Source organism: Rhipicephalus sanguineus, chromosome 8 (assembly GCF_013339695.2).
Source record: "Rhipicephalus sanguineus isolate Rsan-2018 chromosome 8, BIME_Rsan_1.4, whole genome shotgun sequence".
NCBI lineage: Eukaryota > Metazoa > Arthropoda > Arachnida > Ixodida > Ixodidae > Rhipicephalus > Rhipicephalus sanguineus.
Window position 1 is genome coordinate 154,481,262 of NC_051183.1, and position 19,781 is coordinate 154,501,042.

The 19,781-nt window shown below is 47.1% G+C and overlaps 1 protein-coding gene across 2 annotated transcripts in view; it reads right to left on the reverse strand.

Annotated features, from left to right (window-relative positions):
* LOC119402415 (mitochondrial inner membrane protease subunit 2) overlaps positions 1-19,003 on the reverse strand; it is a 38,760-nt gene extending 19,757 nt beyond the window's left edge. Inside the window, exon 1 of one of the 2 annotated variants that reach the window (XM_037669561.2) lies at positions 18,642-19,003. In XM_037669561.2, coding sequence (XP_037525489.1) covers positions 18,642-18,862 — 221 coding nt within the window. In that variant the 5' untranslated portion in view covers positions 18,863-19,003. The remainder of the gene's footprint in view (positions 1-18,641) is intronic. The other variant, XM_037669560.2, reaches the window with a different exon arrangement.
* Between the last annotated feature and the right edge of the window lie 778 nt (positions 19,004-19,781).

A 19,781-nucleotide genomic window follows, 5' to 3' on the forward strand; every position in this document is an offset into this window, starting at 1 on the left:
CCGTAGCGGAAAACCGTAGAAGAATACGTGATGGGCAACGCGACACATGATGAAGCAGAGCTTAAGCATATCTACGCTTACACAACGTTGAAAACATTTTCTCTGCTGTTGGTGTAAGGAACTCATCCTTAACTCATATCATTTTCATTATTTTCTTTCGACAAGAAGAGTGACGCGACTGCAAAAAAAAAAAAAAAAAGAAGTTTCATACGTATTGTAGTCGGAGAAAAGGCCACAAGCTCTCGCCAAACTCTGCTACTGCGTCTAGGATAGCGTGGTTCGAATGTATCGGAGAGGAGCGGCCGTGGAAACGTCAGGACATCTTGCGTGAGCACATGACGAAAAGCTCAGACCGTGCGTGACGTCAGGGTACAGTATGAACCGAAAAAAGCTTTTAAACACATGTAATTAATTTTTTAAGGGCGCACTCACGCTTACCACTACATTTTCTAGGTTTCTGATGGCTTGGCCTTTCATTTGACAGACACAAAAGAAAATGTCAGCTGAAAATTTTCATGTCAGTACTCTCTTAAAAATAAATTGTAACAGATCCTGAGCACTCGTACTTTGCTCCTACTATACCCCTTCCAGCCGGCCCCACGACGACTGTGTACAAATTTATAGTCTTCATTTCGCTTCCGGTTTCCACTTTGTGTATACCTCATTCCGGTCAGCACTTCACTCCTAGTTAAAGAAGGCATCTGATAAGTGTCCAAGCCTGCTCAGGCCAAGTGGGCTGACAGTGAAAAGCGACACAGAGACACGACACTCTCATCCGAGTCACGGGCAACAAGTGTCTAATACCCGTGTCACACGGGCGTTTCGAAGGCCATTGAACCGATGGTCCATTGACTCAACGGGGATGCACGCGCTGCCACACGGGCAGTTTCGAAGGCTATTGAGTGAGTGGCCCATCGAGTCGACGGAGCACTCCACGACTCCATTAGAGATCCTTCTAGTACACTCTAACTCCATTGAAACTTCGACGGCCATCGAGCGGCGGAAGCGGAAACAGCGTCACCGCGCCCTCTCGTTCCCAGTGTGCTCGTACTCATAATTAGAAAAGGAAAAATTTAACGAGTATGCATCAAAAGTAGTGTGCATGGGCGTTATAACTTATTTACTAAAGTATTTGTGTCATTTGGAATGTAGGAATTGCGCATGCTCGCGATAACAGCAGCAGCTATTCCTCGATGTCGTCGGCTTCCTCTTTCGCCGCTTTTATTCTTACTTGTAACTGTCCCCGTCATTTCTACTACTGTTTACATATTTACATTTCACTTGAGCTTACTGCTATGTCAAGGCGATTTTGAGGACAAATATGTAGTAATCCGGCCGTGCCTGGAGTATAAAGTGCTAAAGGTGCTGCTTACTTTGGAAAAAAGGCGAAATCGAGTTTGCATTAAATAATGAAAATATTAGGAGACCTTAAATTTGTTAAGAAGGGGATTCGAGAAGCATTGTTGTACCAGAAGAGTTGAGATCTGGGCCAGTTGGTTCATGATACTTGACGAAAGCCAGCAAAAGAACGGGACACGAGAAAAGGCAGACACACACACCGCTGGAAAGTCACAGTTGTTAGTTCCAGCGGTGTGTGTGTCTGCCTTCTCTCGTGTCCCATTCTTTTGCTGGCTTTCGTCAAGTATCATTGTTGTACCAAATGCACATTTTTTCTCATGAGCATCCCAATGAGCCTTTTACGTTATATTCAATAGGCACTGAATTATCTGTTGTCTTACCTTAGCAGGTAAGCTGATAGTTCGTGCTTAATTGTCATAGCTATTTCGGGTGCTGCCTTTATCGTGTATCTATACTTATTTACTGCGATTGTTTGATACGGAGCCGCCTTTCTATTTTACTGAGATATACTTGATTTCCTTTTTTAGGCCTCAATAACTTTTCGCTGTTGCTAATTACCAGCTAATCGGAACTAGAAGTGGCAATAGTCCGAATAGCGACGGTACTCGGCGTTGTTTTGTGAAAATCCAGAAGACGCCCAAAAAAAGCTACGCGACTTTTACGAAGAACCACAAAAGAATCAGACGTTTAATAATTTTCCTAACTGTTTAAAATATATCTAACGATAATGAAAAAGTCGCTAAGATATGAAGGGAAGGCACAAAATAACCCCATAATATTGTACAGCGAAAATACGTTGCAAAATTAGCGAAACCGCGAGCTAACACATATTTACTTTTAAACCTATAGTCTCCGGAGTAGTGTCCACACTGTTCGACAGCGCACGTTTGCCGGTGCATGAATAAGGTCACTTGTTCACTCTCCCAACACAAGTGAGATTGCAACGTTGCTCAACTGCACAAAGGCGTCGACAAACGTGCTCTTAGCCAATTAAAGGAGCACTGACACAAAAATTTTGCACCTTGTTTTTATTGTTGCAATAGATAGCTTATGATCCACTTATCACGACTGCAAACCTCGTTTGCGCGGGTGCGCGACGGTTATTTATTTAGAGACGTTTTTAGAGCGCCCAGTCGCAGTTTCGGTTTCAAAGAGCACCGAGCTAGGGAGCACTACTTCCGGAGGACGGGTAGCCACAGCTGGCCACGTGAACACGCAAAGTGGTCACGTAGGCGGCGCGCGAGCGTGAGTGCGGTTAAGGTCCCTCCATAATTTTATTGAGGGACTTTAAGTGCGGTGGTAGGGAGCGGTGGGCGCCGAACGAGGTCAAGTGGCGCCAGCTATGGAGGATTAGAAACAACTAACAAACGTGTAATCTATGTCCTCCGAGCATTCGGAAGCGCCCATCTCGACTCGCTAAGCTTACAGCATCGATTATTTGACTATGGCTCTCAAAAACGGCGCCGCATCGGGACGAATACATTGCTGTCGAAGCTTAAGGACATGAATCTAAAGCAAATGGAAGCATCAGTTCGGAACTTACACGTTACAGAGCGCACGGCGGCCACTTGATAGATTCGAAGTGGACGACAACCGCTTTTGGCAGTGCTGCCATGTTTTTCGGAGGCGCGAATGCCTCGCCGGCGAAGCTTGCCGTGCAAGTTGGACAGCTCTCGCGCGTGCGGCGACGGCCGATGTTCTGCGGCACCGCGCCGTTGCGGCAGGCTTGCCGCTAGCGTGAGCGGGCCATAACATCTGCCAACGGGCACGACGAGCGAACAGCGGAAGAGAACACAACTAGAAGACGCCAAGCAGCAGGCACGGAGGGAGAAATGGCAGGTAGCACGGCACAAGCAAGCGCAAGGGCACAACCAGCCACCAGCCAACACAAACTCGTGACGTAGGTTTGTTTACACACCCCCCGCGTTGATGTCGGCGTCGCGAAGCGCTCGCATCTCGCTCAGCCGCGCGGCATGCACTTTAAAATTGACTTTAAATATGTTCTAGGCTATATTGGCCCTTGATATTTCGTAGACGTTGTGTGCGGCTCCACATACATCTATTTCACTGATTATCTCGCCTTCGAAATTTTGTGTCAGTGCTCCTTTAAGAATAATTGTTCGGGTTTCACGTCCCAGAACCACGATATGATTACGAGGGACGCCGTAGCGGAGGGCTCCGGAAATTTCGACCACGTGGGGTTCTTTAACGTGCACCTAAATCCAAGAACACGGATGTTCTTGGATTCGAACCCGCGCCCTCGAGCTTAGCCATGAGCTTAGCAGCGCAAATCCGTACACGTGCTAAGCTACCACGGCGAGTCGCTCTTAGTGAACGTGGCGAGCACTCAAATAACTATATTTGCAAGTAAAACGTGAAAAAGCCCAAAAACGACTCGGTGCAAAAAGAAGCACAAATTCGTTTATTATAAGCGGAACTGCAATCTACGCAACCTATAGCTGGTCGGCAGGCAAAACAGCGACTCCCATAAATTACCAAAAACCGCTGACAGCGCAGTGTATAAAGGGGTATTCAGACGGGGGAGAAATGCTCGGGGGGTAAAGGCGGAGCCTAGTGACGTCAACTCGCGAGGAGAAGTCTCCACAAATGCCCCCCACTCACACGGACGAGGCAAACCAACGTTTATAGAACCAGGTAAGTTGCAAAACTCCCCGCGTCAGCCAACCCGTCGCGCGGCGCCGGGGCAGCTTCCGGTTTGGTGGCGCTGGCGGCGCAACAAGCTTCCGCTAGCAGACGAAAATGTATAGTCTGCGTGGCAGGACGCCGGGGCAGCCGTTCAGAAAGGGCTCCGTTGTTTACTCTCCGACTGTATATTATCGAGATTTTTCGTTGCGCTTCGCTGCAACTTAAAACTGAGTAATATTTAGCAGCGGTAGACAAAGTCACCAAAGCTATGACTTTCTAGACTGCCCACGATAACTCATGCTTGATAACATAACTTGCGAGTCTGTCCAATACAGAAATTAACTATATGGCGCATTCCCGTAGCGTAATTATTTAGCCAAAGTGGATACTTGGGCGTGTTGGTACTTATTTCTTTTCGTTGTGGACTGTGCAGGTATTGCGCGATGTCAACGTATAAATATTTGTTGTAAGTCAGCGCTATTTGTTCGTGCAATCCTTTTTCTGGTGCTCCGTCTTTTTTTTTTCGCTGTTTTCTTTCCGATAATTCTTCACTATAACTTTTTCGAAGTAAGGAGTTTTCACTTTGTATCGCGCCTGTCGTTACTTGCAATTATGGAGTGGTAAAATTGCCGTGTGTGTACTGCACGCCACAATTTCAGTCCTGCTACAGAAAGAAAAATTGTATTTATTTCACGCACGCAATGCAGAGAAACAACTTTTCCGATATTACATGTATGGTGTGATGCACACAAACGGCACAACCTATTTAGTCTCAGATATTAAACTTTATCAAAACAGCTCTAATTAACTGTAAAAAATTATTTATAGCACATTTTTTAGAATCACTGAAAAGGCAAGTTCGTCAATATCTTTGGGACGAATCCTTCGACGAGGCTCCTTTGCGCTGGCGATTTCAACCTTAATTCTTACTATTGACCACGTGAGTGAATGGCTTCAGGATGTCTTCCTCACGAAAGTGCATATCACTTACACGTGATACGTCGGACAGTTTCTTGTCCTCACGAGGAATAGCGCGATCCCACGCCGCTCGCTGGTCAGGGTCAGGCGGGGCACAAATAGGTTACCAAACGTCTCGGATTTCGCGGGACTGTCCCGACCTTTCATACAGCGTCGCGAGCCTTCCCGGTCGGGACAGCTATATGTCCCGGATTTATTCCGGACCGTCCAATTAGAAATTTTTATGTCATCCAACGCACGCCCGACAACGCGCGTCACGCTCCAGAACACGAAGTTCTCACGAATAGCACGCACGAAGCAATGCTGCGGTGGCTAGCGGTGGCTACGAAGGGCTTTAGTTACTTTGGCTGAACTTCTGTGCGACGCGCGACAACTTTTACGGGTACATTCTCCAGCAAGAGGAAGTGTTGCGAACAGCACGTAGTCAGCTGAAGAGGCCGAAACAATAAAGAAACAATGACCCCCGTCCCGACTCCCTTCATTGAAGAGTTGATAACCCTAGGCACTAACTCAGATTTCCTGTAACCGCTCGTAGAGCTGAGAACACAACATATGTCGGCATGGTGAAGACACGCACATCCGAAGCACAATAGAAAGCGCGAAACTGTTCACGCAGAAAGCAGCCTCCACGGATATTGACGCGCCGCAACGCCGGCTGAAGAGAGTGGAGTGAATCCTGTTGCGACAGCAGCGCCACATCTGTCGCTGATGGCGGCGGCGCCGCGCAACATCGCTCAGTTTTGCAACTGACCTGGTTCTATAAACGTTGGAGGCAAACGGAGGGGGAGACCAGTGTTACTAGACTACTCTGGTGGCTTGCACCACCCGTTTGACGACCTGCAGACGACCATCCAGCTGCAGACTGGACACCCACTGCCGCTCTCTGCAGGAGCAAGTGCAACAATGTGGCCAAACAAGAGCCCGAAATTCCGCCACATCCCCCACCGCGCAGGGGGATCGTTTGTCCTTTCGGGGAAAACGTCCCCGTCTCCTCCGAGGAGGCGCGGGGGGGGTCACGCCCACTCGCTAATCCGTGACGTCGCGGTCACGTGATACGCCATCCCCCCGTCTCCCCCGAGCATTCCTCCCCCGTCTGAATACCCCTTAAAGAGCTGCTATGTAGAGCAGCTAAAGCAACCCCGATAACTGTTTCGGAATGAAACTGTACTTTGAGCCAGAAATACAAAGCTTTTGATATACTAAGGGCCATTTAAGCGAGACAAGGTTCATCATCATCATCAGCCTGTCTACGCCCACTGCAGGGCAAAGGCCTCTCCCATGTTCCGCCAATCAACCCGGTCCTGTGCTTTCTGCTGCCACGTTATACCTACAAACTTCTTAATCTCATCTACCCACCTATTTTTCTGTCTCCCCCTCATGCGTTTGCCATCTCTTGGAATTCAGTCAGTTACCCTTAATGACCACCATTTATCCTGCCGACGTGCTACGTGCCCGGCCCATATTCATTTCTTCTTCTTGATTTCAACTATGATATCCTTAACCCCCGTTTGTTCCCTGACCCACTCTGCTCTCTTCCTGTCTCTTAAAGGAGTCCTGACACAAAAATTTTCGTTCTGCGTTTTTTTTTTTTTTTGCTGCAATGTGTTGCTGGGGGCCTGCTAGTCATAACACGGCACATCGTTTGCTGCAGTGCGCGACAGATAATTAATTACAAGCTCCTCATTACCGACACAGCCTCAGTTTCGGTTTGACAGAGCTCCAAAAATGACAAGCCGCCGGGTGCAACTATCACCACCTAGCGAGTGAAACGCTCGGTTACGTGAGCACACAGAACAGTGACGCATTTCCGCGCGGTCTGTCGTCATCGGGCTCATCGTCGTCTGATGGCGACGATTTTCTTGCGGGGGGGATGGAAGAAATTTTCGACGCGGCGAATCACTTCAAGTTTGACCCGCTGGCGAGGAGCGATTTGTCGGGAAGCGCGTCAAAACAAAAATGGCGGCTACGACGTCATCATAACTTGTACCGGCTGCAACGGTTACGTAGGGGAAGTAGGGGGGTCACCTCGGGTCACCTCCGAGGGTGTCAATGCACTAGGTGCGGCCTATAATGCTGGATCGCGCTCGCGAACTTCAAAATTCATATAAAATACCTTCCAAGCTTTATTCGCTGTCGATATTTTGCAGATGGTACACGCACGTACACGGGAATCGATCCAGCAGGCTATCTCGGCCGCGAAATTTTGTGTCAGTACCCCTTTAAGGTTACACCTATCATTTTCCTTTCCATCGTTCACTGCGTCGTCCTCAATTTAAGTTGAACCCTCTTTGTAAGTCTCCAGGTTCCTGCTCCTTAGGTAAGTACCGGTAAGATGCAGCTGTTATATACCTTCCTCTTGAGAGATAGTGGTAGACTACCATTCATGATTTGATAATGCTTGCCGAATGAGCCCCATCCCATCCTTATTCTTCTAGTTATTTCATTCTCATGGTTCGGCTCCGCGGTTACTACCTGTCCTAAGTAGACGTACTCCTTTACAACTTCCAGTGTCTCGCCACCTATCGCAAAGCGCTGTTCTCTGCCAAGATTGTTCCACATTACTTTAGTTTTAGTAGAGGCTTATACAGTGCTGAAGAACGGACACGTCCTATGCTATCGTGGCTTAGCTGACAGAAGAGAACTAGGGGTGGGGTTCCTTATTCATAAAAATATAGCTGGCAATATAGAAGAATACTATAGCATTAATGAGAGGGTGATATGTATCGTAATTAAGTTTAATAAGAGGTACAAGATGAAGGTGCTACAGGCCTACGCGCCTACATCCAGCCATGATGATCAACTGGTTGAACGCTTCTGCGAAGACGTAGAATCAGCAATGAGTAAGGTAAAGACACAGTATACTGTACTGATGGGCGACTTTAATGCAAAGATAGGCAAGAAGCAGGCTGGAGATCATGCAGTTGGGGAATATGGCATCGGCTCTAGAAATGCCAGAGGGGAGTTACTAGTAGAGTTCGCAGAACGCAATAATTTATACGGATCTTGAATACCTTCTACAGAAAACGGGCTACTCGTAAGTGGGCGTGGAGGAGTCCTAATGGCGAAACTAAAAATGAAATAGACTTCATAATGTGCGACCACCCGGGCATTGTACAGGATGTGGAAGCAGTTAACAAGATCCGATGCAGTGACCATAGAACGGTAAGATCTAGAATTCAACTAGACGTGAGGAAGGAACGGCAGAAACTGATACGCAAGAAGCCGATTAATGAACTAGCTCTGCGAGGGAAAGTACAGGAATTCAGAGACAAGGTTGCTGACCGTTAAATTTTCAAGCAAACATTTTTTGTGCATAGGAGTTTGCTGCTACATTATATGGATTTATAATAGGTAATTTGCGAATGTATCGAAGTATCTTAAGATACACTTGGAAAGTACTGTATCGGATACAATCAGTGCTGTAAGTATCTTGTATCTGTATCTCAAATACTTCTTGCCTGAGAATCTTGTATCGTATCGCGATACAATCTCAAGGTATCTTTGCCCAGCCCTGGTCGTTGTGTCTCTCCCAGAGCGGGTCCCTCTACTACATTGTGCCACTACTGCCGTGTGGCAATATTTTCAGCCTCGTTTGGTCAACGTTATGCCAAACAATAGCCTCCAAGATTTGTTCTTTCTATGCAGAGGGCACTATCGCTGAGGAGTGGACACGGAAACCACAAAAGAAGCAAGTCCAATTGCCGGTGGCGTATCAACTCCTTCGCGAGTGAGGGGGGGGGGGGGGCAAGCCTCGTTCCCTCTTTAATAATATTCCAGAAAAGTTACCGTGCATTTTAAAAAGTATAGCCACACTTAACCTGTCCTTCATCCGAGCATTCCATCTGCAAACTTCAGTCTCAGTTTGGCGTTGTAAGTATGAAAAACCTGCTATGGACTCTAGTACCTTATATTCTCACTTATTAAACAAAACATGTGGCTGAGAAAGCAAGGTACTTCGCAAAAGTCTTCAGAATGAGCCGAGTGTCAATTTTTTTACTGTAAGAGTAATCTAATAAAAAGTCTTTCTGAAGAAGTACAGTCGATTAATTTTTAGGGCAGCCACATTGAGCTGGTTGTGTAATAAGATTATGAATGACGTGATTATGAATCTTCATTGACGTGATTGACGTGATTATGAATCTTCACTTCATTCACCTGGGTCACTTCAGTTTCATTCCGAAACAGTTATCGGGGTTGGGGGGGTTCAACCCCCCCCCCCCCCGAAAATTTTCAATTTTGCTTGCGTATATATACAAGCACACATACAAACGCACGCACGAACATACATAAAGTATGGTTGAACCCCCCCCCCCCCCGAAAAAAATTTCTGGCTACGCCCCTGAAGTGACCCACCGCGTAATGACCACTTACACACGGCTACGTCAAAAAAGAAATAAATAAAAAACAGCATCTACTATTTTCAATGCGGCATATTGTTGGTCATTGGTTCTTCGCAATTCGTAAAAGAAATTCGATGTGCCATAAAACAGCCTCCTTTTTACGCGGCGTCACAACTCTGCAAAAACGCGCGGCGTTAAAATGAAGTGTGCACAATAAACAGCGTATTGCTAGGCTGAACAATAACTAAACTTTTTTTTGGAATAGCCGTACAGTGTCTCTTTCTGAACGTAATTCAAGAAGGCAGCTCGCCATTCACATTGGCAGCGGCTACTTATAGCAGCTGACGAGACGGATTCATATTCGTATAATAGATACTTTCAGTTGTAGTATAACGATATGTTGAGTTCTCTTTGTGCGCGTATACTCCTCTCTGTGAACTCATCCTTGCTGAGAGAGAGAGAGAAAGAAACATTATTAGGAACAGACACAAGCGTTTGCAGGTGGGAAGTCTTCTTAGTTCAGAAAACTGCAGACGCTGATCATCTCTCTGGTCAGGTTGATCAAGTTACGGGGCAATCTTGGAAGCTGGGCTTCCCAATGTGCTCGAGTCAACTGCCTTATTTTTCGCCTTGTCACAAGCCGCCGCGATCGCTGCAGGCTATCATATGGTAAGCAAGGTGAAGCAGGGGTGGGAGGCTAGCGGCCCCATTGCCACCCCCCCCCCCCCCCATCGGTAGATGCGGCTATGCCAATGGATTCCGTGACGTGTACAAGTCTGGCTGTTCATGTATTTATTTATTTTTTTTTTTGCAAAAGTGTAGCAGCGCCAAGTCCACGACGAGCGCTAAACGACCAGCGCCGAATGACAGCGCCCTCCGAGTGACAAACAAATCTCGGAGGCTGTGCTCCTACGCGCTGAATGCCTCAAAAACAATGGCAAATCTACATACACGCTGCAGCTGCCTTGTTTAAGGGCACCGGGTAAGGCGAAATCTGAAAAAAAGAAATCACTTCTTTTTTCTTTGCAATTTGGGAAAGGTGCCCCTTTGTGCATATTTTCCACATAAGTGCTTTTCTTAAGAAGTATTTTTTGTGGCTGAAAACCAAAGCAAGTAATGAGTGAACGCGCACCCTAGTACGAGCCCTTCCTATGCGCTCCGTGCTTACGGTCCACTTTTCTTTAAAAAAAAAACTTCGCGTGCGAAAGCCAAAATGCTTCTTTGGAGTCAGCTGTTACAGGAAATCGTCGACTAACTTCTAAGACAGTCCTAAAACGCTCTTGCGTCTGTCGTGCCCGTCGATAAGATGAGATGCTGAGGGTAAAGGAGGTCTTCAGAGAGTGTAAATTTCCTGGCAACCAATATAGTTCTCTTGCAAATGCAAATAAATGCGGCGACGTACTCAGGTGCTGAACGCTGAAACAGCGAGCTCTTCGTTGAACCTCTCAGCCTTTTCAGCGTCCTTTGAGGCGAATCGCATGCAGGGTGACAACGGGTACGCTCTAATGAACACGGATATTATTTGTGATGCAATTAGACCGAATTGCGCAAGCAAGCTGTGCGGTGCGCGTGTTGAGCTAATGGGAATTGCAACGCAGAGTCTTTGCTGTGTTTGTTTAGGCTTCGCAGTATCGCACGAGCAAGAATTCTGAAATAATTAGGATTGAAGCCTGACTAAAATGCAGTCAATTTGGTGGAAAAAGTTGACCCCAATCGACAATACATTGCGGATCGAGCACCACGACAGCTCACAAAAGAAGCAAGGCAAGGAAGACGAGAGGCGCCAAAGTGAAAAATTGACTTTGGCATGGAATGCCAAGCTTGTAGCCACTAAATAAATTAGTTGAACGGTGTTTCTAGCAAAGTATGTTCCCTTTTCAGCTGTTTTCTAAATTTAAACTCGATTACCTCGAAACCATGTTTTTTATTACTTGGGTACCATTATTTCCTATGTATTCCAAGACAACCAGTTGATTATTTTTTTCTTGTATTCTCCATAAATGCATACAACTACTGAAGCAGAATTAAAATTATGCACGTTAGAGCGTTTGCGTTACAAATTTTCAAAGGTGCAAATTAATTCAATATTTAGGCCCTAGTGGTAAAAAATTGACCAAAATTCTAATATTAGTGAGATTTAAATAAATCTACCTCAGTTAAAAGAGCGAAAATTTTGGAAAATTTTTAAATAATAAAAATTATATATGCCATAGAGTTTCTTTCTATAGTCACTAGAGGGGAATCTGGCGCTAGTGTCCGGGGCTCCTTCAGCCATGGCCTCCGAGATGGCAGGCGCGCGGCGTGTTTCTCTCCGGCCGTCCCAATCGCACGGAGAGAGAGTGTTTCCAGAAGTGGGCGTGGCGCGCTCTTTTCTCCGCACCGCGGCGCTCCCACAGAGGATAGAAAAACTGCCGCGCTGTTGCGCAGCTTGCTGTGGCGAAGAAAAAAATGGTTTTGCATTTTTATATAACCTCGCTTTCTGCCACGGTCTCCGCCGCCGCCGTGGATGGATGGATGGATGGATGCTATGAGCGTCCCCTTTAAAACGGGGCGGTGACATGTCTGCCACCAGCCTCGAAGAAAAAAAAAAAAAAAAGAAAAAAAGCTTCCTTGTTTCATGTTGGCCTAATACCTTATCTACATTGATTAAATCTATGTTATTATACCAAAAAATATAAATTCACGGTCCATCTCTCTGCCTCTTAAGGCAGAATGACCTTATTTTTCCCCCATTATTTATTTTTGTTCTTTATCTCTACTTTTCTGCCACCAATACTCTAACCGTCTCTTACTTATTTCTATCGCGGACGTGTTCAGCTTTCCATTGTTGTCCCTAAAACCCAAGGCTTCATGTAGACTCGTGCCCACACGTATACCTGGGTGAATATCGCCACATTCAATCAGTACATGTTCCATCGTTTCCTTAGTTCCCCCGCAGCATGTACATTGTTCTTCTTCGTTACTAAATCTCGCTTTATAACTACGCGTTCTAAGGCAGCCCGACCTTGCTTCAAACAGTAAAGCGCTTCCCCTTGAATTATCATAAAACCTTTCCCTCCTTATTTCGTTTTTTCCTTTTCGGTAGTTACTCAGAGCCGGCTTCTTTTCCATCGCTGTCATCCAATAAGTCCTCTCCGCCTCTCTGACCTTCCGCTTAATGCTCCTTGTTGCCATATCGCCCGCACTGCCAGCCGTATATTTACTGGTGAGCCTCCTAGTTCTTTTTCTCCACTGCGTGTCAACGCTTTTTCTATACAAATACCTGAAAACCTTCTCTGCCCATCTACTCTCCTTCATTTTCCTCAGCCTCTCTTCGAATCTCATTTTGCTCTGCGCTTCCCTCACTTCAAAGCCTGTCCATCCCATATCACCCTTTACCGCCTCATTTGTCGTCTTCCCGTGAGCGCCCAACGCGAGGCGGCCCACCGTCCTTTGATTTACATCCATTCCTGATTGCACCTCTGACTTCATGCACACCACTGAGTTCCCAAATGTAAGCCCCGGAACCATCACACCCTTCCACAGCCCTCGAAGCACCTCATACCTATTGTATCCCCATAAAGCTCTGTGCTTCATAATTGCAGCATTCCTCTTTCCCTTTGCTACCGATGCTTTCTCTTGTACCTCCATATATCTATCCCCCTCATTTACCCATACTCCGAGGTACTTGTACTCGCTTACCCTCGGTATTTTTTGGCCCTGTATTAATACCGTATGGTCTCCGTGATCATTGAATACCATCAATCCACATTTTGTTGCACTAAATCCTAGTCCTAGAGCCTCACACTCCCTTCCGCATATATCTGCCAGTCGCTGTATATCATCTTGACTGTCCGCAAATAAGACAATATCATCAGCATAAAATAGACCTGGAAGCTTCTGCTCAACCATCGCTCCGACCTGTTTGTGTGACAAATTAAATCCAATGTTGCTACCTTCTAGCGCTTTTTCCATCCTCGCCATGTACAGCATGAATAACAGCGGGGACAAAGGGCATCCCTGTCTCAGCCCCTTGCTAATTTCAACGCTGTCCTTGCTACTTATTCCTTCCCATTCTATACAAACTGTATTTCCTCGGTATATTTCCCTCAAAAGCTGTACACAGTCGTCACCTATGCCCACTTCCTTCAATATATCCCACAAAATTTCCTGATTAACGTTGTCATACGCCCCGGTGATATCTAGATAAGCTACGTATAAGGGCCTGTTTTCTATTTTAGATATTTCTATACACTGGGTAAGAACAAACAGATTATCGTCTAACCGCCTGTCGATTCGAAATCCATTCTGAAGTTCTCCCAAATATCATTTTGTTCTACCCACGCTTCTATTTTTAATTTTACTGCCTGCATCGCCAACCTGTATAGCACCGATGTAATTGTTAGCGGTCTATACGAGCGAATGTTATCCTTTTCTCCCTTGCCTTTATAGATTAAGTTCATTCTACTTTTTCTCCAACTGTCTGGTATTTCCCTCTCCTGTAAGCACTTTTCTACGGCTTTCAGCAGTGCTTCTTTAGTGTTATGCCCGAGTTCGTTAATGAGGCTGACGGGAACCCCCATCTAAGCCCGGAGTAGTGCGCTTAGGAATTTTTCCTTCGGCCTTCTTCCAATTGAAATTCTCTAGTACTACATCGTAATGCATAGTGCTAGTACTACATCCATCCATTCTCTAGTACTACATCGTAATGCATAGTGAATGCGCCCTCTCGCGGTAGCCGGGCGCGCGAGTCGAACACGTTGGTAGGGTGGCTAGAATGGGGAGGTGTGAAAAGCGAGCCGTGTTTTCCCTTGCCCGAAGGTGCCGCGTTGCGCGATCCCTCCGCTAGGTCGAGATATAGCGCGGCAGTCGGAGGCGCTGCCTGCCCGCATGGCGGATGGGGGAGACGGCAGTGTAAGCCGCTTGCGACGCGACGGAAGCTTGTCAGCTTCGTTGATGTGCACGTGCTTTTACGAGTTCCCTGTGTTAGTGTTCCTTGAGAGGAATGACCTGTACAAAAAAAGAAGAAACTCAGCGACCATCTTAACGGATTCGCGCAAACACCGTGTTTTGTGCCAGGCGCTGCAATTCGGTGTGCAGAACACGTGCGGAAAAAGTGTCACTTTCCCGTGCGCCGGCATGCAGACAGATTAGCAGTTTGGAAGCGGGCAATCCCAAAGGCCGACAGAGCGATATAGCAAGAATTCGGCCATCTGTGAAAAAACATTTTGACACAAGGTAAATGTACTGAACCCGTTCCGTTCAAGTGCTGCGAAGGTTTTTGCGTGCGTCTGTGACAAGCACGGGCAAGTGAAAAACGAATTAATCTTAACGTTTTATTTTCTTATTCTGTTTTATTTTATTTATTATACTTTCATCGTCAATAAAGAGCAACACAGCGATGCTCACCTTGTGTATTTAATCGCGGGCTACGCAGTTACAAAGCGCATTCTGCTATCGGGCTGCACACACTGCAAAAGTGCGTACATCGTGCTAATAGAAAGCACTGCATGACAGCTGCAAAGTCAGATAACTATCAAATGGGATATTTGAGGGCTGCTGTATCCTTCAAAGTTACTATACAACTTGATACAGATATATATGTAAAGCAGGCGTACACTCGTGTTCAGCACAGTGCGCTTGCATTCAAAGATAGTAGCCAGCTTGTTGCAGCTCTGTAAGGAGCGTGTTGCAGAAATTGGCTACGTCGAACATGTGAAGAATTGACAACATCAGTGGTCAAATTCTTTTGCATCACGATCGAGGGTTCATTTTCCTTTGAAGGGGCTCAACCAGGCATAAAGCGAGGACAAATAAAAAAAATTGAATACATGCGCATCACCTACAAGAGTATCCACCAGTGTGTTGCTCAGAAAATGATGCTAATTAAATTTTGTTGAATAATTGCTGTCTCAATTTCTATTCAACTTTGAGCATACTGGCTCCGTGACGGCGCGACCTCGAGTGTAATGCAAATTCAGCATTGAGTAAATGGCAAGGAACAAATGGACAAGGCAAGGCGCACTCTCGAGGCATACTTAGTAGTACGAGTAACTACAATGTATGAAAGGTTATCGCGTGATAATGTTAGAAAATGTCGTCAAAGATAACGCTCTTGCAGGAAGGAGGTTTCTTTCTCTTTTACTCCGTAAATATGTAGATAAAACTTATGAAGATGAAGATATTTTTGCCTTCATCAAACATGTAAACATTGGTTCATTCGAAATAACACTTCATCGAAGAATGGTTTCATTATGGAGGCTCGAATTATGCCTGGTTGTTGGCTGCCGAAAGCTTCGCACTAATGCCGTGATCTTTGAGTGAGACATAAGTGTATTGGCAATTCGTAAAAATGTTTATGTTGATAAAGCTCTTTCACTGGCGAAAATCCAGCAACGACCGACGCGAGTGCATGGTCGTTGGCAGGGGGCATTTCCCCCGCCTCACTGAAGCCACACCAGCGTTCCCCCACTCCACCATACGCGATGCAGCATGGGTTTGCACCCCTGAAGTCAAAATCCTGCCGACGCCCATGCGCGAATGCATTACCACAGCGCAAGCTGGCAGCGCCCCCGACTACAGCGCCACCGCTGCGGGATCGCGAATGGGGGCCAACTTAGAGCGACCGGTTTTCACACCTCCCAATTCTAGCCACCCTAACGTTGGTTTTGCTGGTGAGCGCGGCGCTTGGGACTGCAGGAACACGCCGCGCGCCAGCCATCTCGAAGGCCATGCTTCTGCCATACAGTTTCCTAAAGTTAACTAGAGGGGACTCTGGCGCTGCGATCGTTCAGCCACTACCTTATCAGCCACCATGGGCTAACCATGGTGCCTAGTCTTCATACTTGCGGGCTTCGAACGCACTTAGGCCTTTGTTTATTGCTGTGGTTTGGTTTTCTTTTGGGATAATAGAATGGATCATTGCGAACTTCGTGACCAGATGTGAATTGGTGAACCTAAAAAGGTTAAAGTGGTTAAGTGGAACTGCCCACTTTTGCTGAACTTCGTTTTGCGACAAAGCGGATGCAGGCGGCGCGGAGCCAAACGGAGCCGAAAGAACGTTGTTTAGACAAATCCGTGTACTACCGATCATTCCCATGCTATACCCAGCTATACCCATGCTGGCTGAAGCGCCATGCGTTGCAGCTCCCATAGACACTAGCGCCAGAGTTCCCTCTAGTAAGTATTGTAGGAAACTCTGTGCCTTCAGCGGCTCATGAGCCACCATGGGAATGATGGTAGGGTACCTTAATGGGGTCATGAAGCACCTCTTGGGCTTGTTGAAAAAACACATCCTGCGGAAAGCTGACACGGCTATGAACTCGCCGCGTAAAGGCTACAAGCGGAACGCGAAGTTGCTGTTTTCTCAGGCGCCCTCTTTTCAAACAGAGGCCGGTTCTCACTCTCGTCGGTGGGCGGGGCGTCTGCCGATTGACGTCACGATCTGCATCGCCGCGTCGCAAAAGACATAGCATCCTCATTGGCCGATAGCCGACGTAAGTCGAGAGCGGCGTTCGGATCAGATGCGCTTCTTGCCACGGGTTGCCGCCACTTGCCGGCGCCGCACTCCTCAGTACACGGTAGCCGCGCTCGCGCACGTGAATCACAGCGGGAGAGCGATCGCGTTTCATGACGCGCGCTGACGTAACTTCTTTCCCCCGTGCCATCCCTCCCCGTGTAGCTTCCAGTGCGCTCGTCGCCACGAGAAAAGAGAGAAAGCGCTGAGAGCGTGCGCCCAAACCCCGTAACTCCGCTCATTCATGACGGTTTCGAGAAATTTTTGCGGCAATCGATTCGGGAGGCAGTAAACTCCGATACTGAGGTCATTAGATCATTACTTGGAAAAGTGATTCATGACCCCTTTAATGATGGCATGTACAGGCTTCGGATCTACTTCGGATGGCTGTCGTTCTTGAGATTCGCGACGCTTGTTTGCCGAGTGCAAAACAAAGTGATATGAAGTTATTTCCAATTAAAACTTGCTTTATTCTTTTGTACGTAAAACTTAATGCGCGAAGTTTGCGTGGCCGTGAGATGGAAGTGAAACCCGGACGAATTCAACCACCAGAGTATCCATTGCTCTACAAATGTGTTCCAGGTTTGGTGTCACGATATAATGAATTATTTTTTTATAACACTTAAAACAAACACGCTTGTTTTCCCCTCGAAAGTATGCATTATCTCAGTATAATAAAAAGTTGGGCGAGTTGGTGTTGGTTCATATATGCATTATCTATTTATGGAAATAACAATACTGTATTGAGTGAGACGCCCCGCCACGGTGGTCTAGTGGTTATGGCACTCGACTGCTGACCTAAAGGTCGCGGGATCGAATCCCGGCTGCGGCGGCTGCATTTTCGATGGAGGCGAAAATGTTTGAGGCCCGTGTACTTAGATTTAGGTGCACGTTAAAGAACCCCAGGTAGTCGAAATTTCCGCAGCCCTCCACTACGGCGTCTCATAATCATACCGTGGTTTTGGGACGTTAAACCCCAGATATTATTATTATTATTGTACTGAGTGAGAAGTTAACGTATCGTCTGTTGCGATGCCAGGTGCGTGTGTCGAAGTGGTCTGCCCCCAACGCATATCTATCGTTTTGTTGTGAAGTCAGAGAAGCGTGACGATGCGTCTACTTAGCTTCGCCGTCGTTTATTCGCACTCGATTTGAACGGGTTTTGACAAGTAGCGCTTATCAAAAAACGTGAACTCTGTGAACTTTCCTGCACTGGCATGGGAAGCTACATCTATGCGCAGCGGTAAGTGCACGACGCTTTGCTAAAACTGTCAAATACAACCTGTAAAGCTGCAACGTCGCAGCAAACCAAGAAACCTAGCGGTCTTCAGCTTCTCTGAACAACAAAGTCACTGCTTGAGTAGTTTGCAATGCACCCCACTGCCCACACCTCGTAAAGAACGAAACTGAAACTGTAGAAATCCGTAGACAGTTCGCTAGCTAACGCACTCCAATCCGAAGCCTGTACTTCCCATCATTCCCATGGTGGTTGAACGATCGCAGCGTGTATGAAACTCTATGACCAGAACCACGGCCGCTGGATGAAAATGCGCTTTTTTATACAGCGGCCGCGCCAGAGCAAAGCAACGTCGACGGTGCTGCCGCGGGTCTATGCGGAGATGTCATCGGTGATCTCGAAGGCCACAATTGAATGGCGGAGCGCCGGTTTCGTAATGCACTTGGCAACGCCACACTCGCCGGTTAGGTAACGACATTTTAATCCGAGCAAGGATCCAAAGATGCATTTCTATTAGATACATGTCACCAAATAATAGCACGCGGAGAAATTCTCCTAAGCTCTCCGGGCCGCATGCAGCACTCACTTGATGGCGACTACTTCACCGCGCTGCACCTCACAGCTTCGTGACGCCCACCGGTTGAGTAGCACGTAGTCGGAGAACTCTTCGGGCACCGGGTTTAGCTCCGGCTGCATGGATACCCCTTCAACCTTGGCGACGTACGCGACACAGTCGACAAACGCCACGGCCACGGGAAAGCCGAACGCGGCGCGACGAAGCACCAGTAAAAGCCGCTGACGCCACATCGCTGCTCCTCGGAAATCTAGCTAGACCCACAGAAAGCTGTTCGGCTCAACATCACCGCGGTGTTGTTCGCACAACGAACGACACCCGTTCGCTGCATCAGCTGGAAGCTGCCATTTTGTTCGACGGCACTGCTGCCGTCCATGTCGATCCCACTACCACATGTGCGAAAACGAAACCTCCGTAGGTGCCTAAGTCTTCTAACATATAGAACACGACCACTGGATGAAAAAGATCCAGGAAGTTGTTCACCGTGGTTCCGTGCACAGTAAACGCGCATCGCAACCTTCTTTGTCATCTATAATACTCATCTACTGCTTTAGTACTGCTTTCCACGCCGTTTTTATCCGACACCGTGTCATTCTGTGCATGCAAAGGGCATGAGCTCTCCCGCAACCGAGCTGTGGGGCGTAGGGATGGTCGATTAAAGTTTTTAATCAATTAATCGTTAACCGTTCGTCGATTTAGCCTTTCATCGATTATTAAATTATTTATATGTGATGTTTTAATCGATTAATCTACATTTTTTGTGGGTGCTTTAAAAAAGATATCTCATTGTTTGAGATGCATTTTGATCTGACCGAAGTCTTTCTACCAGACGCGTTAGAGATCACATGTGCGCATTTGCGCCCTTTGCGCCTTCGTGAGAATTCGCACTTTCACCCAATGTATGGTAGCTCACCATACCCAATGGTTACAGGGGGCCCGTCGTATTTGGGTGATGTCACGGATTGAAGGATCTGTGGCCATCATCCATGGACGATTCGGCCGCAGGTCGTATTTCCTCGAAGCCTGCCTCCTCGAGCGCACGGAAATCGGAGGCGTTGTCGGCTGCCACACTGGTCGAAAAGGCGCACCGGAAAGATGCAGCGCGTGGCAAAATCCCGCGAAAGGCAAAGCAGAGACGAGGAGGAGGAAGAA